The sequence below is a fragment of the Rhinichthys klamathensis genome, unplaced genomic scaffold (genome assembly GCF_029890125.1).
Source record: "Rhinichthys klamathensis goyatoka isolate OS25496 unplaced genomic scaffold, OSU_Roscu_1.1 h1tg000275l_1, whole genome shotgun sequence".
Lineage (NCBI taxonomy): Eukaryota > Metazoa > Chordata > Actinopteri > Cypriniformes > Leuciscidae > Rhinichthys > Rhinichthys klamathensis.
This window is the reverse complement of record NW_026606794.1, coordinates 549,883-567,733: the sequence shown is the minus strand read 5'-3', so window position 1 is coordinate 567,733 and position 17,851 is coordinate 549,883. Positions and strand designations below refer to the sequence as shown.

Below are 17,851 nucleotides of genomic sequence, written 5' to 3'. Positions count from 1 at the left end.
TGGCTTGTTAGATCTAGAATTCAGAAGTGAGTAAGATTACATCTATTTGAATTAATTCAAATGAATTAACGAGAGAGAGAGAGAGAGAGAGAGAGAGAGAGAGAGAGAGAGAGAGAGAGAGAGAGAGAGAGAGAGAGAGGGAGAGGGAGAGAGAGAGAGAGAGAGAGAGAGAGAGAGGGAGAGGGAGAGAGAGAGAGAGAGAGAGAGAGAGAGAGAAAGAAAGAGATAGTGTGTATTACTTGCATGCGTCTGTACAGTGTCTCTATGTAATAGTGAAGCATGTGTTTAATTACAAAAAAGCAAAGTTATCACTGTTGCTGAGAAACAATGTAGCTTTCAGTAGCGAAGTTGTTTTATTTGTAAAATTCACTGGGTAGAGGTTGAAAACCAGTTTCTATGCTCCTGAATGTACGAAATTATTCAACCCCCAATTACAAATCAGGTTTATTGTCAAAATGTACAGACTTTCAGCTGTTTGCAATGAACACAAACAAAAGTTATTAAAATGGCTCAACACAACAAATGTTTCAAGTGGTTTCCCCACATTCAACTGAAAATGCAACTTTTAATGACTTCTGCAGTCTCAAAATGATTCAACCCCCTGAATAAAATCCCTCACAACAGCAAAAATCTGCAAAACAGGTGTTGTCTCAAGCACACCTGATGCAACTAATCAAGGGCTTCATTAGTTGCACCAGGTGTGCTTGAGCTAGAACACATTAAGGCTATGTTTACACGGAAACGATCTGAAGAAAAAACGCAAAAGTGGCGTTGCGTTATCACTTTTTATTCTGCGTTTAGACGAGCGTTATGGTTGGGAAATCCGCGTGCATATGGTGACGCAAAAGTGTGTGAAATTCGATGTAGTATGCACTCCAGGCAGCTAGGTGGCAATGTGAAGCACTGCCACACAACAACACCATATCTTAGAATATTTTGTACAACTGTTGAAAAGACTCTTGTATGTTTTTCAGAGCTGCTAGGTCAAATTGAAGGTCCGACGTATGGAAATAATCTGACATGTTGGTTGTTATTTTCCTGTACTGGCGCATGCATGTGACGTAAACGCGTACGCGACGAGAGCCACCGTGAGCAGATTTGCGTTTTTACCGTTTAGACGGGAACGCGACGGTGGAGCGTTTTTAAGATTTCCACTCTGGAGGGTGGTTTCACTTTTTTGCGTTTTTTAAGCCCCCAAAACGCCGTTGCCGTGTAAACGAAAGGCACATCCGAAAAAATATTTTTACGTTTTCACCCGGAATCGTTCTCGTGTAAACGGGGCCTAAATATCTGAACTGGATAGGTTTGTTGAGTATCACGTTTGACTGCATGTTAGAAATATGGCTAAGTCAAAGGATTGATCCAAAAAGAAACAAGAAAAGTGCTCAAAATCATGTAAATAAGACAGAAGTTTTGGAATTCTGTTCTGTGGAGCGATGAAACAGAACTTTTCGCGGTATGCAGTATGTTACTAGCCTCGTGAGACCATCCTGATCTCGCGAGCTTTCAAGGTTTCACTCGCAGATCAGTCTGGATACTTTCCGTTAAAGAAAATTTGGGAGCAGTTCACCAAACGAACGTCCAATCAGCGTTGGCTTTGAGGCGGGTTGAGGTGTGACGCAACGAGAAGCGCGTCAGTTCAGTCTAAAGAACATGTCGGCTTCAGCGGATGAAACTAGCATCAGCGTGGCTATCGAGCGAGTTTTATCGGAATTACAGAGTATTTCTTCACTGAAAGAAGAGCAAAACACTGCTCTGGAGGCTTTTCTCAGAGGAAAAGATACGCTCTGTTAGTACGTCATATGCTTCGTTGATCTGATTGGTTGATTTGGCCCGTCTATCACCAACATAGGCCAATCAGCTAACCAGTATTTTCGCCCCTTACCAAAACTACTTCAACGGAAGGTTTCCAGATGGATATGCGGAGCAAATCCATCTGGCGGAGTCAGGTTAGTATGTTACGTAATTGAGTAGTTTTTTGTGTACTTCTACTTTAAGTAGTTTTTTAAATCTGTAATTTTACTTAAGTACGTTTTGTTTGAAGTATTGTACTTCGCTACATTTTAAATCATATCCGTTACCGAGTAAAAATAAATAAATAAAATAAATAAATAATAATAATACAAGGGGGAATAAATCGCGCTCCGGAAACTACTGCATTGATTGAAGGCCGGGAGAACAAACATGCAAAAAAGGTGATGCAGACCCAGCTGAAAGTGAAACGCCGTCGAATTCTTATGAACCATGGCCAGTATGGGGATACTTTGGATGTAGAAAAAACGAGTGGTTGTCCTCGATGATAGATATTCAATTTAAGAGATCCAATTTTTTTGTGTCTCTATCCAATTGATAGAGACACAAAGTGGCTGCAAAAGGAGGAAACATAGAACATTATCCCTGCGTGCAGATAAAGGTATGTCCCTTTTATAACTTAAGGCCGAATGATTTCCGTGATGCAGAGGGAATCCCGGAATCCATTCATTAAAATGGAATTTACATAACGCAGATGTCACGTAAAACACGCAAACTGATGTATGGATGAATAAATCGAAAGTACATCTGTGCAATAAATCCAATCGCAACATGGTCTGTGAATATTAAAGCGCAAAAAAGACTGCTATGTAAATATATAATCTGCTTGTTCTGCCTGTCTCTGTGTGAATAAGCTGCGCGCGCCGCTTCGTCTACTACATACTCCAGTACGTGTGACGCTTATGGTGTTTTCAGCGTCTCACAAACAATACAAGGACATTTCCAGAGCTGCTCCTGCTCTGAGGGAACGCCTAATGAGCAAATACACTCTGAAACAGGTCTTCACTACAACCCGTCAAAATAAAAGTTCAGTTTAACTAGGAGAAATTTTGACAAAAATATGTTACTTTATAGGCCTACAATAGAACGTACTTCTCAAATAATAACAACAATAATAATAATACAAGTTATTTAAATATTATTTAAGGAATATATTTTTTGTCCATGGTTTAATTTAGTAAATCTGTTTTGCAGCACCTCCCCCAAAAATAAAAGGATAAAAGTTTAAATTTTTATTTGATTACCACTGTTTTTGATAATATATCGTCGCTGTCCGATGAAAACCGCGTATGTCCATTTAGCCGATTTTGAGATTTTTCGACGGATAGAATGTCCAGGTTCATTTCCATATACAGCATGCTTCACATTATCTAAATGACCAATGAAAAGTTGTGAAATCATGTCATCTGATTTTCACGTATATCCATTTGGTGTCAAAGCTGTCAATCACGCCGCGTATCTCCCACCCTGTGGATGCATCTCGCCGATCTCGTGAAGTTTCGAAGCACTGCTACTTGGGCGCAGAGATATCACGCAACGCCTGAAATAAAGCTTGCCACAAAGAACCGGCAAAAGTAATGATTATGCATGAAACATTTAAATTGTTGATAAAGTTGACGATACAGACTCGCCATCTTCGCAGTAGTGAACGCGCCTAGAGAAAAATGCACACTTCATATGAAGTGCTTATTTATTAATCCAGGCAAATTTGTTGATGAAACATTGATTAAAATGAAGATATAATTTATACAAAACGAAATAAAATTTAAAGAAAGGCTTTCTACAAAACAAAACTTAGTAGATCAAAATCTGACCCATTCCAAATGTTTTCCGATATAGGCCTATTGGTCATCTTATGATCCTATCTTACTCATCTCATGCGGTTCCGTTTTCATATAATCAACATAGATGAAATAAAAAAAATTACATTATATTATTTAAACATAAATATGAAACGTATGTTTAAGTTTTTTAACTTATAAGCGTCACACCGCTCCGCTTTGCTCAAATGCTAATAATCAAATAATACCCAGCGATCTTCGAATATTATTTTTGCTTGAAAATGTTGTTTTGTATAAATTGTATCTTCATTTTAATCAATGTTTTCATCAACAAATTTGCAAGCTTTATTTCAGGTGTTGCTTGATAGCTTATCTCTGCGCCCAAGTAGTGCTTCGCCTGTGCTTCCCCCTCATAGTATCAGTCTATCATTGCCATGTCAGTGTATTGATTCATTGTCCCTTCATAGTTTGCAAGAGACATATAATAAACTGAGCGTATTAATAAACTGAGACATAGGCTATTTAATAAACTGAGCGTAGCCTATTCATCTGTCAATATGAAACGCGACTGGGTCATTCTAATTAATGATCGGAAAAACGCGTATCGACCACCGTTACTGTAAAATATGCACGTATGTCCATACTCGATTTTGGTCAAATGTGGATTATATCATTACACTGGCAAGAATATGGTTACATTTAAAGTTGTCGTACCAAGTATGACAACGCTACGTTCAACTGCTTTTGAAATTACGTGTTTTTTTCACTTCCTGAAAAGTAACCATTTTGGATATACGTGAGTTTCATCGGGCAGCGACGATATTTTTGATTAAATTATAAAAAGAAACATTCATTTTCTGAATAAAATACATTTCATAGGACTCTATTATTCTTAAAGGGTTACTCCACCGTTTTTTTCATATTAAACTATGTTATTCCCTTAACTAAGGCGAGTTGATACATACCTCTCTCGTCTCAGTGCGTGCACTCAATCGCTCTGTCTTGCGGCGAAACTTTGTTAGCACTTAGCTTAGCCCAGTTCATTCATTAGGATTCAAGCAGAGAAGCGACCAAACACCTCCACGTTTTCCCTATTTAAATACAGTTACACGAGTAACTCAGTAACACACACCAAGAATGGTGACACAAAATAAAACGTTGCGCTTTTCTAAGCGTGTAAAGTGGACAACTATAATGTATGGCGGAATACCATAGCAAGTGCTTGGGAGCACTTCGACTCGGCGCAGTAATATCATCACTCCTGAAAAATCCTCTCTCCCTCTCCGGAGTGATGATATTACTGTGCTGAGTCCATAGATATATATGCGCCGAGTCGAACTGCTCCCAAGAACTTGCTATGGTATTCCGCCATACATTATAGTTATCCATTAAAAGTTGCATTTTCAGTTGAATTTGGGGAAACCACTTAAAACATTTGTTGTGTTGAGCTATTTCAATTACTTTTGTTTGATTTGTTCATTTCAAACAGCTGAAAGTCTGTACATTTTGCAAATAAACCTGATTTGCAATGGGGGTTGAATAATTTCGATAACAACTGTATAAAGTTTCCACCTCAAAAAAAGCTATGAGTTTTAGAGCGACATTATTATCTTTGTGGGCAAACGTGTCGCCCCGTGTTGTGTTTAGACATAGGTCAGATGTTCAGATATTGGATATGTATCTGATTTAAAACCACATTTGGAAGTGGCTCAGAACACATGCGTAAAAAAAAACAGATCTTGTGTGGATTTTTGTGTTTACATGTGTGCAACAAATTCTGATCTGTGTCAGATGCGAGTAAAAAAATTGAGATTTTTTTGTGCCAGTGTAAACGCAGCCTAATTATCAACAACAATAATGCAATAACAACACAGGGCCTAACTAGCCCAAAAGTTGGTATTTCTCTACCTGTGATGTTGAAATGGATTTGTATCTTCTGCTCTCTGGTAGGGCCAGTGGCTTTCCGATGCCGTTTGGTCCTCATGTGATAGCCATGTTGTGATGAGCCATCTTGCTGTAAGTGGTGCTCTGGAGCAAATCCAGTGTCAAAATATGCATAGTCCTGGCCATTCTGAGAGCCCCAATTACTGCCCCACCCTCCAGGACCTGAGGAGAAGAAAAAAACGGCAAATTTAATCAATAACAAAATAATATAAAAATGTAAGAAAGATTTAGAGTTTAAATGAAAAAAAGCACACAAAAAAAAAGCAAAAATGAAAATCTAGAGAGTGTTTATACATTATGTGGAACCAAATGCTGATAACAGTTTAAAGTCATCTTACAAATACTATTAAAAAAAAAACGAGTTTCACTAAACCGTTCTACATATTTTTTGCTAATCGGTGCATAATCAGCATAAGATTGTGCATGTAAACACTCATGCAAAACTCCATGGATCAGAGATATTAAAATAACTTCTTGCTAACATGTGACCATTACAGACAATACCCAAAATATGAAATGAAATTTTGTTTGATCGAGCAGAAAAATTTTGTAGTTATAATGATGGACTCACTTTAGATTAACAGCTTTTGAGAAATTACCAAAACAATACTGTGAGCATTTCAGCTTGCTGGCTCAGCTCTTTGGCTCCCCAGTTGAGGTGCTTTTTCAAGGATAAAGAAGCACTTTAACAATCAGTCAAACTTGGTTCATTCAACTTGGTGGCAGTTTTATTTTAATATTATGTATATACTATTATTACTGTTTATAAATATTTTGATTGAGGTATTTTTACATTTTCATTTTTTATTCTAGTTTCAATTGTAGTAATTTTGTTATATGCTTCTGTCAATTTTCTTAGCTTTTTTGTGTACATTTTTTATTTTGCTTTTGTTTTAGTTTTAGTCATTTATTTAATACTCTTCAACTTAAACTTATTTCAGGTAGTTTCCAAATAAACATTTCAAATTTTTTTAATTCAAAAATAATTTTAATTTAAGTTTTTAAGTTTAAAGTTTTTCATCTAATATTATATTTTATTTGAGCTTTATTTCAATTATCAAAATGACAGATTTTTAATAGTTTTAGTTAACAATAACAACATTGCCTGGCGAAAAGAATCAAATCATTTGACATTAGCATGCCATTATTTACCAATAGCAAATCCATTTGGATAGTCGTAGTTATACTCTAGGCACTGTCCAGGTAAATCCATTTCCAGTTTGCAGGAGACCTCATCTCCACCGCAGATGTTAGGGACCTGTGGGATTATGATTATTGTTAAAAAAAAACCAATGAGGGTAAACAAGATAAAATGTCATGTGGCTAAAGTAAATGTGCATGTCTATGCATCAGATCTCACCATATCTTTAAGAACAGTTGAAAACTCTCCCGTGAAGGACTTTAGCAAGTCAATATCATCACAGTGGGATGCTTTGAACAGCATCTCAAAGGGCTTAAACCCATTGTTTGCAATTCTGTTCACTGTACATAGGAGATACATAGAGCAAAATGCTTACAATAAACTCAAAGAAAAGCATAGAAATCAAGAGATTTGTTTGTGCACTGTGTAAGATAGTATGTGTATGAATCTGTGTGTGAAAAGAGGAAATTATGAACAGTAGAGCAAAAATGAAAGACAAATGTTGAGTAACAGTGAAGCAATCCTCACGGGAGCAATCAGGTCTGTCTGGTGAGCGGGGCGGCTCCCAGATTCCATTATTGGCGCAAAAGTAGCTGCGCACAGCATCCTGGGCAAGACTGTAACCCTGTCTGCATATCAGAGTGCAGTTCATCCCTTCCTCCGTCTTGGCACATGAGAAATCTGCATTTACTGGCACGAATGGCCTCTCACAGGTTGAACCTGAGGTTAGAAACATCCTTCAGTGCCAGTGAATTAACTAGTTTATTTAAATAAAGAACAGTGTAATCTGGAAAAATTCACAGCATTTAGCTTAATTGGCTAGACAGATCCAAAGACAGATTATAACAGAGTACACTTTCTTTTTTAAGAAAAACTCTTGGCATGAAAAACAAACTAGAATAATAGACTGTAGCATGATTTAAGGAATGAACTTCTTAGTCAACAACGAGAAAGTTTATGTAAAGTCCTTACTGTACATACCTTGTACAGTAATGATGAGCTCACAAGTTCGATTGTTGCCTGAAGGGTCAGTGGCTATGTAGTAAACTGAAGTTTCTCCCACAGGAAATACATCACCGGATGAGTGAGTACTGGAGATATTCAGATAGGCTCCTGAGAAAGCAAAATAAACAAATGAATAATTTAACACAGACAAGAAGGCAGGACATTATTATATACACTACAGTTCAAAAGTTTGGAGTCAGTAAGATTTTTTTTTAAAGAAATGAATACTTTTATTTAGCAAGGATGCTGAATTGATCAAAAGTGACAGTAAATACTTATACATTGTTACAAAAAATATATTTCAAATAAATGCCGTTCTTTTGAACTTTCTAATAATCAAAGAATAGAATGATATATCTGAATGTATGTATCTTACAGTATGTATCATGGTTTCAACAAAAATATTAAGCAACATTGATAATAATAAATGTTTTTTTAACCACGAAATCAGCATATTAGAATAATTATTGAAGGATCATGTGACACTGAAGACTCAAGTAATGATGCTGAAAATCAGCTTTGCCATCACAGGAATAAATTGCATTTTAAAATATATTAAAATAGAAAAAAAGTTATTTTAAATTGTATTAATATTTCACAATATCACTGTACTTTTTGAGCAAATAAATGCAGCTTTAGTGAGCATAAGAGACTTCTTTCAAAAAAAAAAAAAAAAAAAAAAAAAATCTTACTGACCCCAAGACGTTTGGAATGGTAGTGTACAATACATATCCTTTAATATAAAAAATATAAAAGTAAGTGGACATCACCATGTCCTTGTATATTTAATATCAAAACCATCTGTATCTCTCTTTGCAGCTATAACAGCTTACAGACTTCTGGGAAGGCTTTCCACTAGATACTGGAACATGGAAGCAGGGTTTGTTCCCATTCAGACAAAAGGGTGTCCAAATCATCCCAAAGGTGTTCAGTGGAGGTCAGGGGCTTTGTGCAGGCCAGACAAGTTCTTAAACACCAGACTCAGTAATCAGTTTCTCTGTGGACTTTGCTTTGTGCACTGGGGCATCATCATGCTGGAGCAGAAAAATGCCTTTCCCAAACCATTGCAACAAATTTGGAAGCACACAATTCTCTAGAAAGTCACAGTAATGTTTAACATTAAGATTTATCGTCACTGGAATTAGAACAGCTAAACCTGTTAATTAGAAGTGGGTGTCTACATACTTTTGGCAATGTAGTGTATATACTGTATGTCTGAATCTGTTTGCAATATCGCAGACATTGCCTTAGTTGTGCAACCTGGCAATAGCCAATGATGTAACAGGTACTTTCACAGACATTTACCACAGGGAGCAATGTGGAGCTCCACAAGGACTCGCTCTGGTCAACCACAAAGTCCTACAAAGGGTGATACGCTACTGTACAGCTCCTCGCGAGGCCTTGGAATAACAGGCCTTGGTGCCAGAGGAGAGTAATTGCTAGAATGTTTAATGACACAGAACTAAGGGTGCTACACTGCGGTCAGACAATAGAGTCTTTCAAGGATCATATACTTCAAACACTCAAAGACACAAACATACACTCACACTTATTTGCATGCACATATCAGTACCCATAACTATAATGAAACCTTCATACATTTATCCACTAAAATAAGGTTTTGTGACCACACTGAGGCTGCTTGTCGACGTCACACCACGCATCCCAACGTCAGCATGTTTTGTTTTTCCATGCCCACACCCTGACGCTGGTTTATATTTAGTGCAGACAAAACTCCCTCCAAAACCCGCCAGACGCAGACATTTGTCAGACAGTTTGGAATAGCCCTGGAACTTCTCTCTGGAAAAGTGTGTGTGTGTGATCTGAACTGGTTAAGAACAAAATGAATTATCTTGCAGAATTTGGAGTGCTTGTGCATTTGTACAAATGCCTTTGTGTGTATGAATTATTTCTCTTATGTTTTCTTATCTTGTTTTATCTCAATAATACACCATAATCACCATATCATATACCTCATTTCATTCTTTGTTCACTGGATTTGCAGTAAGTGTATAAAACTAAAGTCATTTCACCTGTCTGAGACCAAAAGACTGATTCCAATCCTTATCGCTGCTTATGTAGCCATTCAATAAATACTTTTTGCAGGAAAACATTTCCTTCCCAGAGTTCTTAAAATGTTCATAAATCAAACCATTTCCATTCTCTGTAGCTACTGTAAAAGATAATTCAACCCTGTTCAACCTCCACAGGTGTTCTGAAAAGATTCCTCTCTGTGATGATTTTACCAAACGTCAATCCCTGAAGATTCATTTTCTCACGCACAAACGCTCAGATTCAAGGTCTTTCCAAAAAGGCCTACATTTTTTACCTGAACCCGTTTAATATTTAATTTGAACACAAAAATAAACTGTAAACATGATAAGTGTGGCCTAACAATTGACATTGTTCCTCTTTTTGCTGTTTATTAATTGTTAAAACAGTAAAAGGTCATGTTAAATTATTTTAGTGACCTAATTAATATACATGAGTACCCTTTCTCCTACTTAAACACTTTTCCCACTCTCTTATAAATTAATTTATATGTACCTGAGTTGTCTGAAAACTGAGGTTCTTCCCAGTATACTGCAATTTTTCTCCCAGAGGCCTTAACAGTGGGTGGAGATCGACACCTGTCAATCAAAGGTGGTTCCGTATCTAAGGAAACAAAGACTTTTTATTGACTTTTTTTTGTCTTGTTTTTTTGCTTCTATTCTGTAAATTCTACTATGTATAAAAAAATTGTAGAAGACAGTAACTGTACAAAACAAGATATTTATAGTAAATAGTGAATAATAGTCATAATAGTAAATTGAATATAGTAAATAATATATTAATTATGTTGTAGTTTTGTTTTTGCAAAACAATACTACATTTAAATATGACGATGTCAATAAATATTAGTTGTACAAGGAATCCAACCTCACCAACTACAGTAACAGTGAAAGAGCAGTTGGCCTTGTTTCCTGTGCGGTCGGTTGCTGTGTATGTTATGAACTCAGTTCCTATAGGGAAAGGCTGCATGGGGTTTAGAACGGGGGTCACCTGCACCGCAACCTGAGGAAGAAAGGCATGACCTCATTTTAAAACGACATGCACAAACCTGTGTTTTTAATTTGAAAGGGGGTAAATAAAGCTGATGCAAAACTCACCTCATCTCCAGAATTGTCTCTTAGCATGGGTGCGCTCAAACTGACGTTAGCTGACCTCTGATGTTCATCTGTCTCTGTGATGACATCACCAGGGCACTGAATCCATGGAGGCTCTATATCTACAAAAAAGGAGGAAATCAGTTCAGGCTCAAAAGTCTCCATAACGTCAACTCCATTACCAATTACTGATGTAAACATGACAATGATGTCACTCATTACCTCCAGCCATCTCATATTTAATCTTATGCTCTATGTAAAACATCTGTAATGTAAAAAGATTTTATCCCTTTTGGAGCTTGATGGCCTCCTCTTACTATATGTCCTTGTAAACTGCAAGAATTTTTTTTCTTCATTAGTTATTGAAATACAAACTTTTTTCTTTATCGTTTTAAACAAGTCTAGATATCTTAAAGGGATAGTTCACACTGTCTGTTGTCATTTACTCACCCTCATGTTGTTCCAAACCTGTGTGACTTATTTTCTTCTGTGGAACATAAAAGAAGATATTTTGAGAAATGCCTGTTTGTTCGTCCATAGAATGAAAGTCAATGGTAACCAAAAGGTTTTGGTTACCAACATTTTTCTACGTAACTACGTATCTTGTTTTGTGTTCAGCAGAAGAAAGTAGGTCATACAGGTTTGGAAATGGGTGAATAAATTATGACAGTTTTTATTTTTAAGTGAACTATCCATTTAAACAATTTTGCTTCTTAAAGGATAAGTTTGCTGAGTTTGAACCAGCTTTGTATTGATACAATGTTGGAAGTATATGTAAATGAACAAAGTGTACTCTTTCTTCATGTTATCTGCACCTAGATATCCTTGTTTATTTGTCAGCCAAAGTCTGTCGGATAACACAAAACGTGTTACTTTGCATCATCCAGCAGACTTTTGACAGCTCCAGGGCTTTTGTTAAAACTACAGGGGCCAGTTGCATAAACTTAGCCACGTTGTTAAGACTGTGTCTTAAGAAGTTTGACTAACTAGCAGTTAACCAAGGGGCATGAGTTGTACTTTTCCAATTCAAATTAGACTGATCTACCTTTTTATGTAACTGACTTTAAAAAGTCAGGACCAGTTTTTAAGAAGAAATTTAGATGACTAACTTTTAATACTAATCTAAGCAGTTTATGAAATCGGCCACTGATCAAACTTTCACATTTTTGTATTATATTATAAAAGAAAATCACGTTTCTATTGCATAGACAGCCAAGTTTTATTAAAAGCCCATCTTGCCAGCGGTGAATTCCCCCTTTAAGAAAAATGAACGATCTTTGGGGTGTTAGATTTTTGGAGTGAACTATCCATTTGATGATAATGTGACTCTAGATTGTTGGTGTTGAAGTGACATGACTTATATAGAGGTGTTTCATTATCACATGCAGCTCAGAGAGTAGAACTTACTAATCACATTATCTGTGTTTTGTCACTCCAAGCAAAACAAATACTTCATTGTTACAGTAACTGGGCCAAAAAAAAAGAAAAAAAGAAAGTTCTGTCACAATTTCCTCACCATAACATCGTTCCAAATTAGACTCTATTCATGTAGAGTCTATGAGCAAAGAGCAGTTGTTGGTGTTGCTCTGTTGAGAGCTATTGACTGAACTGTCAATTATTATCACATCCAGGTTGGAGTAGAGCTTATTAATCTCTAATATCTCGAATCTCCTCTCATCAGTAAATCATAGAGGTTCAGGGGTGAAAGCCAAAACTAATTGATGCTTTGTTCAGTTCCAGCTTGGAGCGGCAGTTTTTGAGTTTTATGATCTTGGAATCCTTTAGTTTTACACACTGGTGTACTTTCTTTGATGATCGTCCACTTATTCTGTTGTTCATCATCTTAAAGATTTTGCAGCAACAAATTGAATGCACCTGTCCCACTGGCAGCACATCTGTCCCATTGCAAAACATCAAATTACAGAACTAATTTAGGATCAAAGAGGGTTTTTTCAGACACATGTATATGGACAGGGTCATGCAATACACATCCTTGCAAACACAAACAGAAAACAAATCACCTGTACAGGTCGCTTTATGTAGATTGTCACTCCAGATTCCAGAAGGCAGACATTTGACTTCAGAGTCACCAAGGAGACGATAACTACGGGGACAGGTTAACTGACACGATGTTCCGGTCCTGACCTCATTCTCCCCACAAGTAGGGGGCGACAGATGAATATGCTTCAAAGTAACAATCGGAGGACAGCGCACCTCTTAGAAAGAGAGAAAGAAGAGGGACACAGTAAAACAAGAACAAACATTTTCCACAAAGATAAATCAAAAGAATGAGAGAGCAAGAGAATGAGAGAGAGCATGCAAAAATATCTCCAGAAAGGGAAATGTAAGAGCGGTTGTTGACCACATTGCTTGACATTCTTCGAAAAAAAACTCAACACACGCATACTCGCACAAAAAAATGATTTTCAATCTGACATCAGGATCACCCTGTACTGCCAAAGCAAGAGAGATTGATAAGCACAGAGAGAAAAAGAGTAAAAGAATTACAGTGAAGAAAGACAGGAAAACATGTCATACGACTCAAACGGGCCAAAGGCTGGAGTATCAGTTCAAACGATCTACAAAAGATTGATGAAACCGAGAAGAGCCAAGTGATGCTGATTGACAGTCAGTAGAATGTGGGACAGATCAAAATACATAAACGGTTACTCAGGATGGAAGTTAAAATAAAATATATAAAATATTGCTTTTATATGGGAAACCAAGCCGGAGGTAGGTTTGTGTAGCCTGGGAAAACCCAGACAACTTCCGGCAAATTTAGATTTGCTCTGAAAGTTAGTCTGGCAAAGAGCTCATTCAAGCCAGTTTCCAATCCGTCGAAATCGAGGCACCAATCAGAAACGTTAGGGCGGGCTTTACACGATGACGACACCGCTGGGATTTTGAAGTAGATGTTGTAGCCTACATTACAAAGATGGATGCCGCCGTCGAACATCACTCGTTCGAATCAGCTATCGCGTCTGTTTTAAGCGATTTGAACGTTTCCTTTTTGTTAAAAACCGAGCAAAGAACAACACTCGGAGATGTTTCTCCGCCGCTCTGCATACGTCATCTCCTTCATCGCTCTGATTGGTTTTAGGTCTATCCGCAACGTCCGTTGGTGACGCCCCTCTGGAAATGATTTGTCTATGACGCTTTGCCAGACCATAACTCAGTTACAACTGAGAATGGTCTGGTTTTAACCAGGCAAAGGTTTGTGGGTAAAAACTAGCAAAGATGCTGCCATAGCTTAGCTGTGAGTACATTTATGTCTGAGACAGAGAGAGAGACAAAGAAACACCCACAAAAAGGCACACTTATGTATTCAGTTACATGACTGGTTGACTGTCTTGTGGAGATCAAAGACATAGTTCTAAAAACAAAGCTTGAGCCTTCTTGTAGGACTGATGCCTATGCCATGCGTAGGGGGTCGAACACGGTGCAATTTTAGCGTTTTGAAAGCTCCCAACCATTTTTTTTCTTGTTAATGCTTGTATGGTCGCAGCTCACATCGCGTTTTCAAAATCATTTCTACACAAGCTAAAATTTAAACAGGTTAAACAGATTTGAAACATGCAAAAGCTCTCAAACTCCTGATTGTTGGAACTTACTAACTTATAAAACACAGCAGCTTCAATTGATGTACAATTGATGTATGAATGTATGTAATTTACAATATCACTCAAAAGTTTGTGGTCAGTAAAAATTTGTTTTGTTTTTGCAAGAAGTATCTTACACTCATTAAGGCTACATTTATTTGATCAAAATACAGTAAAAACAGTAATACTAAGAAAAATATGAATACAATTTAAAATAACTGTTTTACGTTTTGATACATTTAAAGTGTAATTTACTCTCTGATGGAAAAACTGAATTTTCAACAGTAATTACTCAAGTCTTCAGTGTCACGTGTTCCTTCAGAAATCATTCTGATATGCTAATTTGGTGCTCAAGAAACATTTTTTATTGCTATCAATGTGTATAACAGTTTTTTTCATTATTTTTGTGGAAAATGTGATACTTTTTTTCGCCAAGATTCTTAGATGAATAGACAGTTCAAAAGAACACTACTTTTTTTGAAGTACAAAATTAATTTTTTTGTTTGCAACAATGTAAAAGTCTTTGCACACATAGATCTACTATCTTACCGGCACACCGGGGCTGTGGTCCACTCCACTGTGAGTTGGCCAGGCAGGTGAGTCTGGCTCTGCCCTGCAGCCTGTAGCCCTGTTCACAGCGCACCCAACACTCCAGCCTGTAGGGGGCAGTCCGCTCACTGCAGTTCAGTACCCCGTGATGCGGAGGAGAGAGATCTGGGCAAGAGCGAACTATGGGAAAATGCCACACACAGGGGTTAGAGCATCACACAGAAAGTCTGGTCCTATGTTATTAAAACTTTGCTGTATTGAACAAACTTTAAATGATTCCATGGAACAATACAGCTAAAATGAACAGCCAGGGAGAAACAAAAATGGAAAAGATGGACAGGCTAGAGAAGAAGAGAGATTTTAAGAGAAAACGGGAAGAAAATAAAGAAAAAGAAGAGGGTGGCTGGTAGCTTAGTCTGTGGTTAGAACTTTGAGGCCTGTAATTTATTTCCAAACAAAGAACATCCCAAATGTTATTTCAGGGCTGAGGTCACAATAGAGGGAACTCTTGACAGGTCAACTTGCATACATACATCTGTCTGAGCATGTGATTTGGTGTGTGTGTGTGTGTGTGTGTGTGTATAGGTGCATATTCATATTGTATTCATTTGTCGGTGTGTTGAAGTGTGTAAGCACTCACATAGTTGGCAAAGCATTCGAGTTTACTTTCCAGCTATCTAAACACACATGAACTCAGAGCTCTGCAGGCAGACATGCAGAGAAATAGCTTTATGAGCCCCACTGCACACACGCATACATACTCACGGGCTGCAGTATATTACCGTTTCTGGGGGTGATGAAACATATGGGGTGACTCAAAGCCCTTTGAGCTATCAATTGTGTAACACATAAACTGACAATAAAACCAATATGTTTTCCGCTTAGATGGAATTAGAGGCAAATATAGCACAAAAGAGTGGGGAAAGGATGAGTGAATAAAAGAATGAGTGAAAGAAAAGGAAGAGAAAAGAAAAAAAATTTAATAAATCAGTTTATTTTCACTTTACAGGACTGGTGATGTCATAAAATCCAGGGCCCGGTTGCATGAAAGGCCATAAATTAAGAAAACCCCAAGTTCCCTATCAAGGCTACGGAACTCGACATTACGGATGTCGTATATGGGAACTCCTCTCATCCTTCACTTCCGCTGAAATCTTATAGGCTAACGCCAGCAGAGCTGGCCAATTGACGCAAATATGCAAATACTGAACTTCGTAGCAGTAATAAGCAAGTGCAGCGTCAATTCCCTTCAGAATCTCTCTCTTCACGCTCAAATCGTGTGCTAGAAAGCTGATACTACACTACAACTTGGATTATTTCGCCGTCGTTGAAGTTGCGCCGAGATACTTGCACTGTCTCCTGCATCCGATGGCAACTAACTGCAACTTGTGCTCGGGCCACATCTTGCCCTCCGACACGCACCTGTTCTGCGTCGCGTGTATGGGGCTGGCCCACGCCGAGTCAGCCCTCAGGGACGGAGGGTCCTGCGACCACTGCGCGGACATGTCTCTTCGAGCTCTCAAAGCCAGGAGGGAAGAGGCTCGCGCAGCAGCGGGGATCGGGCCTACCGCCACCACTGAGCCGCTGGTAGCCCCCCCCAACCGCGGAGTCGAGGTTCGTCCCCCGGTGAGCTTTCCCGACCCCACCTTTCAGCCCCCTCGCGAGGTCGCTGACTTCGTTTCCTTCGGGGCGAGTGAGGAAGACGACTCCATGTCTCTGTCTGCCTCCGAGAACGACTGGGGTGCGGAGCGGGCCGCATCGCGGACGGCCGCGGAGCAAGAGACCCCGGCGGACCTGCAGGACGAGCTCTTCCATATCCTCTCGAAGGCCGTCGAGGAACTGGACCTGTCGTGGAAGGCTCCCGACGAACCTTCAAAGAGCAAACTGGATACGTGGTTCCTCCAATCGAGCTGCCGTCAGGCCGCTTCGAAAAGAGGAACACCGTTTTTTCCTGACGTGCATGAGCACGTGGTGAAGTCGTGGGTGGCCCCGCAATCGGCGCGCACCCTCACTTCCACCCAAGCCATGTTTGCCCCCGTGGACGAGGCGGGGGACCACGGCTACCTCCGCATCCCCCCCGTCGAGGAGACCGTCGCCGCGCACCTCTGCCCGTCGGCTCCCGCCCTGGGCTCGGACCGCAGCCTGCCGTCCCGAGCCTGCAGATTTACGGCCCACCAAGCGAACAAGGCCTACGGTGCCGCGAGGGAGGGGGTTTCTGCGTTGCATGCCATGGCCGTTCTCCAAGTGCTGCAGGCTAAGCAACTCAAGTCTCTGGATGACGCCGCCTCTATCGACGCTGACGCCATCCGAGATCTCCGTTCGGCCACGGACCTCGCGCTCCTGGCCACGAAGTGTTCGGCCCAAGCAATTGGCCGTTCGATGGGGTTCCTGGTGGTCCTCCACAGACACCTGTGGCTCACCCTGTCGGACGTACAGGAGGCCGATAGGAAGACGCTGCTGAACGCACCGATCTCCCCTGCAGGCCTGTTCGGAGACGCCGTGGAGAAAGTCACTGAGCGTTACTCCGAGACGCAGAAGAAAGCGAAAGCCATGAGCCACGTGATTCCTTGGAGGGCGCCGCCGCCGCCGCAGCCGCGCGCAGAAAGCCCACCGCGTCCCCTGCGAGGCCTAAGCAGTCGTCCTGACCGCTCGGGCAAGAGGAGAAGAGAGCGCCAGGTCGGCCCCGCGTCCAAGCGGCGCGCTCTAATGCACTTGGTCCCTCGGCGTTCTGCGAGTGACGCGTGCAGTTGTTTTGTGAATGTTGTCAACGTTGTTTCTTGTTCAAAAATAAAGCAGATCACTACTTCACAAACAGAGCTTTTTTCTCCTCTTGCACCACACACTGTGTTACCCGCCCTGCCTTCGAGCAGCGCA

At 39.6% G+C, this 17,851-nt stretch overlaps 1 protein-coding gene across 2 annotated transcripts in view; it reads right to left on the bottom strand.

Moving 5' to 3' along the window:
- Nucleotides 1-17,851, bottom strand: part of svep1 (sushi, von Willebrand factor type A, EGF and pentraxin domain containing 1) — a 90,209-nt gene that overhangs the window by 26,024 nt on the left and 46,334 nt on the right. For both annotated transcript variants that reach the window (XM_056268609.1, XM_056268610.1), the window contains exons 6-15: nt 14,978-15,157; nt 12,851-13,045; nt 10,833-10,951; nt 10,608-10,737; nt 10,231-10,338; nt 7,660-7,791; nt 7,207-7,398; nt 6,898-7,019; nt 6,690-6,795; nt 5,502-5,699 (exon numbers count right to left, since the gene is read on the bottom strand). In XM_056268609.1, the coding sequence (XP_056124584.1) occupies nt 5,502-5,699; nt 6,690-6,795; nt 6,898-7,019; nt 7,207-7,398; nt 7,660-7,791; nt 10,231-10,338; nt 10,608-10,737; nt 10,833-10,951; nt 12,851-13,045; nt 14,978-15,157 (1,482 nt within the window). The remainder of the gene's footprint in view (nt 1-5,501; nt 5,700-6,689; nt 6,796-6,897; nt 7,020-7,206; nt 7,399-7,659; nt 7,792-10,230; nt 10,339-10,607; nt 10,738-10,832; nt 10,952-12,850; nt 13,046-14,977; nt 15,158-17,851) is intronic.